This window comes from Fopius arisanus, unplaced genomic scaffold (genome assembly GCF_000806365.1).
Source record: "Fopius arisanus strain USDA-PBARC FA_bdor unplaced genomic scaffold, ASM80636v1 scaffold00092, whole genome shotgun sequence".
NCBI lineage: Eukaryota > Metazoa > Arthropoda > Insecta > Hymenoptera > Braconidae > Fopius > Fopius arisanus.
Genome location: NW_011887831.1, coordinates 220,000 through 227,921, shown reverse-complemented (window position 1 = coordinate 227,921; position 7,922 = coordinate 220,000). Strand labels below are relative to the sequence as shown.

The 7,922-nt window shown below is 38.7% G+C and overlaps 3 protein-coding genes and 1 long non-coding RNA gene across 6 annotated transcripts; 1 reads left to right on the top strand and 3 right to left on the bottom strand.

Annotated features, from left to right (window-relative positions):
* Positions 1–645: 645 nt before the first annotated feature.
* Positions 646–1,460, bottom strand: LOC105270664 (uncharacterized). 2 transcript variants are annotated; one of them, XR_892579.1, is made up of 4 exons: positions 1,329–1,460; positions 1,209–1,246; positions 1,074–1,112; positions 646–809 (listed from the first exon to the last, which is right to left on the bottom strand). It is a non-coding gene; the product is annotated as an uncharacterized lncRNA (long non-coding RNA). The 2 variants fall into 2 exon arrangements; XR_892578.1 differs by having other exon boundaries at positions 646–1,112.
* A 115-nt stretch (positions 1,461–1,575) lies between these two features.
* On the top strand, positions 1,576–4,435 carry LOC105270665 (uncharacterized). 2 transcript variants are annotated; one of them, XM_011311760.1, is made up of 6 exons: positions 1,576–1,675; positions 2,084–2,340; positions 2,418–2,837; positions 2,958–3,465; positions 3,611–4,244; positions 4,324–4,435. In XM_011311760.1, the coding sequence occupies exons 2-6, from the start codon at positions 2,125–2,127 to the stop codon at positions 4,331–4,333; spliced, it is 1,788 nt and encodes a 595-aa protein (XP_011310062.1). In that variant the 5' UTR covers positions 1,576–1,675; positions 2,084–2,124; the 3' UTR covers positions 4,334–4,435. The 2 variants fall into 2 exon arrangements, with proteins under 2 accessions (XP_011310062.1, XP_011310061.1); XM_011311759.1 differs by having other exon boundaries at positions 3,611–4,435.
* Positions 4,436–4,442: 7 nt separating this feature from the next.
* On the bottom strand, positions 4,443–5,381 carry Arl2 (ADP ribosylation factor-like 2). The gene is made up of 2 exons (XM_011311758.1): positions 5,190–5,381; positions 4,443–5,072 (listed from the first exon to the last, which is right to left on the bottom strand). Exons 1-2 carry the CDS (start codon positions 5,252–5,254, stop codon positions 4,583–4,585), a joined length of 555 nt encoding a protein of 184 aa, XP_011310060.1. The 5' UTR covers positions 5,255–5,381; the 3' UTR covers positions 4,443–4,582.
* A 71-nt stretch (positions 5,382–5,452) lies between these two features.
* Positions 5,453–7,253, bottom strand: HSPBAP1 (HSPB1 associated protein 1). Its single transcript, XM_011311757.1, has 4 exons — positions 6,996–7,253; positions 6,624–6,901; positions 6,037–6,418; positions 5,453–5,835 (listed from the first exon to the last, which is right to left on the bottom strand). The coding sequence occupies exons 1-4, from the start codon at positions 7,188–7,190 to the stop codon at positions 5,500–5,502; spliced, it is 1,191 nt and encodes a 396-aa protein (XP_011310059.1). The 5' UTR covers positions 7,191–7,253; the 3' UTR covers positions 5,453–5,499.
* Positions 7,254–7,922: the final 669 nt, after the last annotated feature.

The following is a 7,922-nucleotide window of genomic DNA, read 5'->3' as shown; positions in this document are numbered from 1 at the left end:
TGCGGTGGCACGAATTCAAATTTTTTGAAAATTGTAACAGGATAACAGGAGAATAAAAGAGGTATCTTGTGCGGTGGCACGAATTCAAATTTTTTAAAAATTGTAACAGGATAACAGGAGAATAAAAGAGGTATCTTGTGCGGTGGCACGAATTCAAATTTTTTGAAAATTGTAACAGGATAACAGAAGAATAAAGGAGGTATTTTAACTAAACAAGTAAAAAGTCAAAAAAATTCGAAAAATTCTCGATTCAAAAATCGATTTAAAAAAAAATTGAAACAATTAATTAGCATTCTCTTAATCTCTGGAAATCAGAGGCTAAATCCGAGGGAATAATTAATTAACGATATAAAAAAATGAAAATTATTGAATTTTATTGAATATAAAATCCGGAAATGTTGGTAAGCAGGTAATTCTCCAGAAAAGGGCTCAACCCTCGGCAATCTGTCGACCTCGTGCAAGTACCTGGTGAATTCAAATCACAGAGATCGCGGAATCTTGGAAAACGTGATTTCCGGGTAAGACAGAAAGGGAGAATAAAAATCAACAATGGACGCGGTGCAGGGATAAAAGGATCAGGCGGAGGTTCAAGTGTGGGCACGTAGTCGGTGAGGTACTTGTTTTATTGCACGTGAATTACTCGCTTAAGGGACATCACGGTGTTACATGTTGAGTTTGAAAGAGACGAATTCCTCTCTCGGAGATGCTCTTGTCCCCTCCAGGAAAACCGATTATTCTAGGCCAAATGGACGCCATTCAAATCTCACATTCACACGTCCATTCACCTATGGCACTGAATATCTCCGGATCTAGAGGATATACCGAAATTCACATTATAACCTTTTTTGTAGAACTCATTCCACTCCACGAAAAAGATTCCAATCGAAATTTCGCTATCTCCTTCGGATTTCCAGAAATTCCCCAAAAACACGGTGAAATAAAAGATCGATTCGTAAATCGATTTAATTGCTCCATCCCATTTTCAGGAATATCTCTGTATTAAAGAGAAATATCGAAATTTGTATAATTATCTTTTTTGTAGATCTGATCCCCTTCCATAAAAAAGGTCCTACGGAAAATGTTGCTATCTCTCTCGAATCCAGAGGTATTCCCTGAAAAATGAAAATAAATTTGATAATTTCATGGAAAATTCCAGAGAAATGACTGAATTAATTAACAATACTCTCAAAAATGGCGTTTACACGTACAAGGGACTGAGTCCGATCAAACCCCCGATGATTAACAGCTAGATAAAAAAAAAATAAAAGCATCCCAAAGGGACGAGTTGATTAATACCGGTGATTAAGGGGAAGAATCACGCAATTTACCTTTCAAATGTGGCGTGATTCGTGAGTTTTATCAAGACCATGTGGTCTTGCGACTCTTGAAGGACAAGACTTGACACATTGCGGAAGATATTTAATGATGATGACTATTTTGCGCAACGGTATTTCCCTGAAACAAATGACAACTAAAAAAGAAAAAATAAATAAAATAGTGAAATCCCCACGCCATCTCTGGAATTTCTCTCTCCGTCTAACCTGTCGAAAGATAAATAAATAAAAATGGCCGACCTTCGAGATTCTTCTTAATTCCCTCGGATATTAGCTTCCGTAATAAACTCCGTGACTCTCCATGGAAAAACCGCAAGAACAAATCTATTATCTTCAAATGCGTAAGTACGAAAGTGGTGTAAATGCTTCCGCGTTGGTGAACGTCCGCTCGTTTAATGACACACGTTAAGTAATAGAGTAATGATTCATTTGGTTCCAAGGGCTCTTCCGTTTCTCGGGTTGATATATTTTTTAATTTTTATAATGATGGGGAGTAACCGATGGGTCGAGAGCCATTGCACTTGACCGGGGGTAATTGAACGGTCAAATGATGACGCTTGCCGGTCTAAGACCAACACAAATTCCGGCTATACACTTATCAATTTTAATTTCTCTATTTATTATTCACTTGCCTATTATAATAACAACAACAGCATAATACTGAATAAATAAATAAAAATGTTAACGTAATTTAATTATATTATCGCGTGAAAGATGTTTTTTATTTATTTATTTATATTATTTTGAAGGGATTATCTATGAGATCTTGATGAATTGATTAGTCAACTCAATGGAGGACTGGGATTGGGATTATTTATGGGAGAGTGAGTCCTTCGAGGATGTCAGGACTTTGACTATCGATCAAGCTTCGATCGCTGAGAAATCAAGAGTTTCTGATACCGGTGAATTATTCCCGCAATTCGTCTCGAAACTCGAGGATGAGAGGGCGAAACGTGCGGCCGCTGAAGAAGAGGAAAAAAGGGAGAGACTGCGGAAACTCCTAGGGGTCATTTGAATTTTTTTATTTTCATTTTCATTTTTATTTCCATTTTACTTTCCCTTTTAATTCTCAAAATTCATTAGTTAGATAAAATGAAAGCCCGAGATTCCGCAGAGACAATTCTCACTCCTGATGAGGACCTTCCAGTATCCGAGAGTAGCAGCAGCGAGAGCAGTGGAAATATCTGCCTCAGGAACATCGGAGTTAGTGATTCCCAGCTGAAGCTGTTGAACATCTTCAAGGTCTATCCAGTGCCAGACGATCCAGGCCTGGTGTCCGGATTCTGGGTGCTCTTCCCCAGAGAGATATCCTACAAAGAGGACGGCATCCAGAAGTTCCTGGACATCAGTGCGAGGATGAAATTACGACCCATCCAGAGACTCCAGGAGATGCTGAAGACGGATGAAGTCAATCTGGGATTTTACGGACTAGATCCCAGAATTATTCGTCCACTTTCCGATGCCATAACGAATAATACTTCAGTGCAAACAATTAATTTACAAGTAACTCCATAACGAAATCATGGAATTAATTAATAATGAAATAATTAGTTATGCAATTGAATATTTCTGTGTCAACTGTTTATTTATATTTTTCAACGCAAAAAAAAATATTTTCCACAGGAAAATTGGCTGACAGTGGACGCCTGTTTTCACTTGAACGATTTATTAATAAACAACGGGATCTTGTCGTCGATTAATTTGTCAGGATGTAGAATAGGCCCTAGAGGAGCGAAAAGGCTGATCGACGGGATCGGGAGAGCACCAGCTCTTCAATATCTGAACGTGAGCAAATGCCAATTAGGGGATGAAGGTGCGACCCACATCTGCCATGGAGCCAGCGAGAGTCTGACCCTGAGAGTTCTCGATTTATCCGATAATGATATCGATGGATCATTCGCCCGTTCTCTTTACTACACCCTAGTGCAGACCGAGACACTCCAGGAAATAAATCTCGCTTGGAATTCAGTGAAGTCCGACGAGTTCTGGGAGAATTTTCTCACTGGAATTTTCAAGAACCTGAGTCTGACGAGAATCGATCTGTCGTGGAACTCCCTGGGAAGTCAGTGTCTACGTTTTTTGATGGAATTAGTGGCAAAAGCTCCAGGAGTCGAGGATATCAATCTCTCCAGTAAATTTCGTTGCGAAGAGCTAAAACGATCGGAACGGCGTTTATAATATTTAATATATTCAATCGTAATGCTTGATTCAATTCAATATTTAATTAATATTGTTGATAATTAATCCAGGGGAATTGTGTAAATGAATAATTGCAGATAATCGATTGAACGACGAAGACGTGGGAAAATTGGCGATTTCCATTTCGAAATCGAGAACTCTTCGGAATTTGTCCTTGAAGAATAATCCGATTGGTCCAGAGGGTGTCCTCGCCCTGGTGAAGTCCCTGAAGTCTTCTCCGGAGCTTCACCTGGACCTGGGGAACATCTGGGCAGATAAAAAAGTTATTCCGTACCTCGAAGGGATTAAAACCGTGAACCTGGGAGGAATTCTGAGTAATTATCACCTAGTGGGTCCAGACCCCAGGTCAATATTCCTGAAGAGAGCGAACTTCGAGGCGATGAAGCCCAAGAAAAAAAAACAGCGGAGGAACTTCGGCCACTTCGTCCTCTCCCTCGAGGGCTCGACAATTTCCAAATCTGATTTTGTGATTTTAATTCAACGACATAAAATCAAATTGTCGGAGTCTCTCGTCGAGGAGATTGCCATGGCTTTTGCTGAGGGTAAGGACGAGGTCGACCTGATGAAATTGAAGGCCTTTTACCTCCAGGAATATCCAGAGACTAGTCTTCCCCCGCCAAAACCAGAGAAGAAAAAAGGGAAAAAGTCGAATGATGAAGCGAAAGAAAAAACCGCGGGCGATAATCCGCTATCAGAGAAAAAGCTCACGAGGTTCGTCTTTTCCCTTCAATTAATTAATCAATTAAAACGTCTTAATGAACGGAATATTAATAATTAACTGCATCCCCAGGTTCGAATGACAAATGACATCGAGTGATTTCGCCTTCGAGAAACCGAAACGAAAAAAAAATCCCAGAAAATGGTTTTTTGAAAAAAACACTCATTGCAATTCGTTACAATGATAATTTCATTACAAAAATAATACAAAACGAAGTCTACACTGAATTTAATTGGAGTTGCTCCCCAAAAAAATAAATTACACGTAAGCCTTGAGATTAATTGGAGAATTAGAGAGAATTCGTCAATTATTGAAATTTCGTATGGATTGTCTAGTCGAGATAAAAAATTCTGGCAGCGATGTCATCGAGGATCCAGTCGATGCCCTCGACGAGATTTTCGGCAGTGACAGCTGAGCACTTGAGGATCTGCCAGTGGTGGGTCTTGATGCCATTGAGCCCGAGGACGTCAGCAATTTCAGCTGACGACAGAGCACCAGGTAAATCCTGTTTATTAGCGAGAATGAGGAGACTCGCACCCTGGAGTCTCTCCTCCTGGAGGAGTTTGTACAGTTCGGCTTTGCAGTCCTCTAGTCGACGCTTGTCTGCACTGTCGACGACCCAAATGAGACCATCAGTACTCTCGAAATAATTTCTCCAGTAAGATCTCAGGGATTTCTGTCCACCCACGTCCCAGATATTCAACTTGTAGCCCCTGTGCTCCAATGTTTTTATATTGAACCCCAGGGTGGGAGATATCGTGTCTATTGGCTCGCCAACTATTCTCTTGAGAATCGTCGTCTTCCCAGCGTTGTCCAGGCCTCTGGAATAATAATTAATCTCCGGATTATTGAATTAAAATTATTTATTTAATTTTCCATTGGATTTTTGACAATTCCATAACCCCAAATGACAATTCAACTCCAGTAAAAATACTCACAGCATGAGAATTCTCATTTCCTTCTCCTTCTGCTTCAATTTTTTTAATACTGTCAGCAATCCCATGATTAATTACGATTTAATTCCCTTTTTGCAATGAAATATTCACTAGTTAATTATTTTTCAAATCTTTTTCTTGTCATCTGTCAACATTTCCAGTGGACTAGCCTAACCCCAGGATTTTAAGGCGTGTTTCTCATGAAAAACTGGAAGACCCCGCGAAAAATAAAAATTAATTAAAAAAAATTAAATAGTTCAGTGATAAATTATTTATTCGTTATTTCCTGACTGAATTTATTTATCAAATCTAATCAATCTTTTTTCAGAAGAGTATCAACAACTCTGGTGATGATTTCCGAGTGACAGAGGGTGTCAGTAATTTTTTTCAAAATATTCTCGTCACGATTTAAATATTCTACAGTCGATTCCTGGATTTTCTCGTTCTCACAGACTGGAAATCGATGTCTTTGTTGGTGTAAAAATAATCTCAACTCCTCACGGCCCAGGTAATTCCCAAGTTTAACAAAATTTTTAAATTCCCTTGATAAATCTGGAGGAGTCCAGGGGGTTTTCCGGATTTTTTTGTGGATCATCTCCTCAGGAGGTTCTTCCCTCAATTTTTCACAGTCGCTGATACATTTTTCTATCTGCAATTGAAAAAAAATTGTGGATTAAACGGATTGACTCCTAATTGAATAATAATTAACAATAAAAAATAATTCTATGAGAATTACAATTAGAATTCTCCAGAAAAAAGAAGAATTGGAATTTCTGGAGAATTTCTACTGAGACTTGAATGAATTTTTCTATTGAATATTTCTCTCCTGATGTTTTAAAGAGTTATTCACCAATTCCAGGATTTCCTCGAGCCTATAAGGGACGTCCTCCCTCACAGCAGGAAGACCCTTTCCAATCCTCTCGATGATGAGCTTCACGAGGGCCTCCCTGAGCCTATTCTGACAGTCCGAAGCCAGTGGCAGCCAAACATTGACACTGACACTGACCTCCAAGGACTCCACGAAGTGCCACCAGCCTCTGGGGACGAAGAGCACATCCCCAGGTGTCAGGACGACCCTCATGGGCCCTCTCTCGATTTTTAAGAGACAGTCTTCCTCGTATGTCGACGGGCAGAAGAAATTCAATCTGCTATATATTGTGGACTCTTCGTAGGGGACTCGAGTCTCCTGGAGAATTTTTCCAGAGTCTGGAGGAAACAGCAGCCACTGCTTCCTGAAATAAAAACCAAATCCTTGAATAATTCATGATTATTTATATAATAAATAAAATCTAGTGGCAACTCCACAATTTTCTGGTAAAAATTAAAATCTTCGTGATAAATCTCGCGAACTCTTCGAGTAAAAAATGATGCAAAAAATATTTAAGAACAATTATAAATATGTTGCAGAGGTGAATAAATAAATATTGAGATAATTGCCTCCCATGTGTCTGTGCAATTAAATTAGAGCCATAAGAATCCTGATGACAGTTCGTGTGAGCCCCTTTGCTCCCTATCCAGAGGGTAGAGTCCTCTCCAGTTTTTTCGAATCCAAAAGATCTCCAATCAACTGCTGACAAGACTTCCGGTTTATCCTTAAACCATTGGTGCATATATTTGTAATCGAAATAATACCAGTTGTGATTTTTATCAGCTTTTTCCAGGAATTCATCGATGCTCAGGGCTTCTGTGGGGCAATTCAGGTCCCACTGGGGCTCCTAGGGGCCAAATCAATCAAAAAATCATTTATTCATTTATTTATAATAAAAAATATTGAATTGATTGAAGAATTAATTTTTTTTTGAGGATTACTTTTGTTCTGGAATTTTTCCCAGTCCGGAAAGGGAGGGGCTTGTCCCCCAGGACATCTCTCAGCCCCTCCAGAGACAGGCGACTCCAATTATTCCTTTCCAGGTCGTTATTTATAATATTCTGAAATATTACTGGCTCTTGCAACTCCAAAATTGCTTGTCTCAAGACTTCAGGGGATGGTTCTATATTTTCCATTGTTCAAACTGAAAAACAATTGAAGATTAAAATTTCCGAAATTCAGAATTTATTCTCCATGAATTCCTGAGTTTTTCCAATTTAATTGTTATTAAATCGAATTTCAAATTCCATTTAAAAAATGTTTTATAGTTGAGATGATTTTGGAGGTTTTGACAATAGAGGATTGACTGAAGTAGAGGCTCTGGGGGTTGGAGTCACCCCTGCGGCATCGTAGTACTGCACCCCAAGAGAGGGAGGGCGCCACACGCAATGCTGGGGTGTTTTTTTTTATTAACCAAGCTTTTATTGCAATGCTGGGGTGTCCATCAAGTCGACGGGGTGAATTTTATTTTCTGCTGTACGAATGCTCTTTGTTTTTCATTTGTTTAACTGAAATTGAGCCGACTGTAGCACGTACGGAAGGGGGAAACCACATCTTGTAAAATTTCAATGGAAAAAATTATTCAATGTATTGAATATATACCACTAATGAATTTAAAATTTTAAATAAACACGTTGTCCTAGTGGTAACGTGCTCGACTGGCACGCCAGAGGCCCGGGTTCAAGCCCGCCAATATTCATTTTTTTTTTTTAAATAATTCCTATTTTTTGTTTTTTTTTTTAATGGCAAATTAATGGTAATATTGTTTAAAAACTGAATATTTGAAAATCCAGAAGATATCCAGTGAAATTGAAAAATTAGCAATTTTTTAAAACAATACTTTTGCAATATATATACTCCTAATGAAA

What these genes read in the sequence shown, in the direction of transcription:
- LOC105270665 (XM_011311759.1), top strand. Translation starts at nt 2,125, where the DNA reads ATGGAGGACTGGGATTGGGATTATTTATGGGAGAGTGAGTCCTTCGAG. An exon ending in TGCAAACAATTAATTTACAA is followed by an intron (nt 2,838 to 2,957) that starts GTAACTCCATAA and finishes TATTTTCCACAG; the next exon opens with GAAAATTGGCTGACAGTGGA. An exon ending in CGAGGATATCAATCTCTCCA is followed by an intron (nt 3,466 to 3,610) that starts GTAAATTTCGTT and finishes GAATAATTGCAG; the next exon opens with ATAATCGATTGAACGACGAA.
- Arl2 (XM_011311758.1), bottom strand. Translation starts at nt 5,254, where the DNA reads ATGGGATTGCTGACAGTATTAAAAAAATTGAAGCAGAAGGAGAAGGAA. An exon ending in GAAATGAGAATTCTCATGCT is followed by an intron (nt 5,073 to 5,189) that starts GTGAGTATTTTT and finishes TTATTATTCCAG; the next exon opens with AGGCCTGGACAACGCTGGGA.
- HSPBAP1 (XM_011311757.1), bottom strand. Translation starts at nt 7,190, where the DNA reads ATGGAAAATATAGAACCATCCCCTGAAGTCTTGAGACAAGCAATTTTG. An exon ending in GGAAAAATTCCAGAACAAAA is followed by an intron (nt 6,902 to 6,995) that starts GTAATCCTCAAA and finishes TTTGGCCCCTAG; the next exon opens with GAGCCCCAGTGGGACCTGAA. An exon ending in TCGAGGAAATCCTGGAATTG is followed by an intron (nt 5,836 to 6,036) that starts GTGAATAACTCT and finishes TTTCAATTGCAG; the next exon opens with ATAGAAAAATGTATCAGCGA.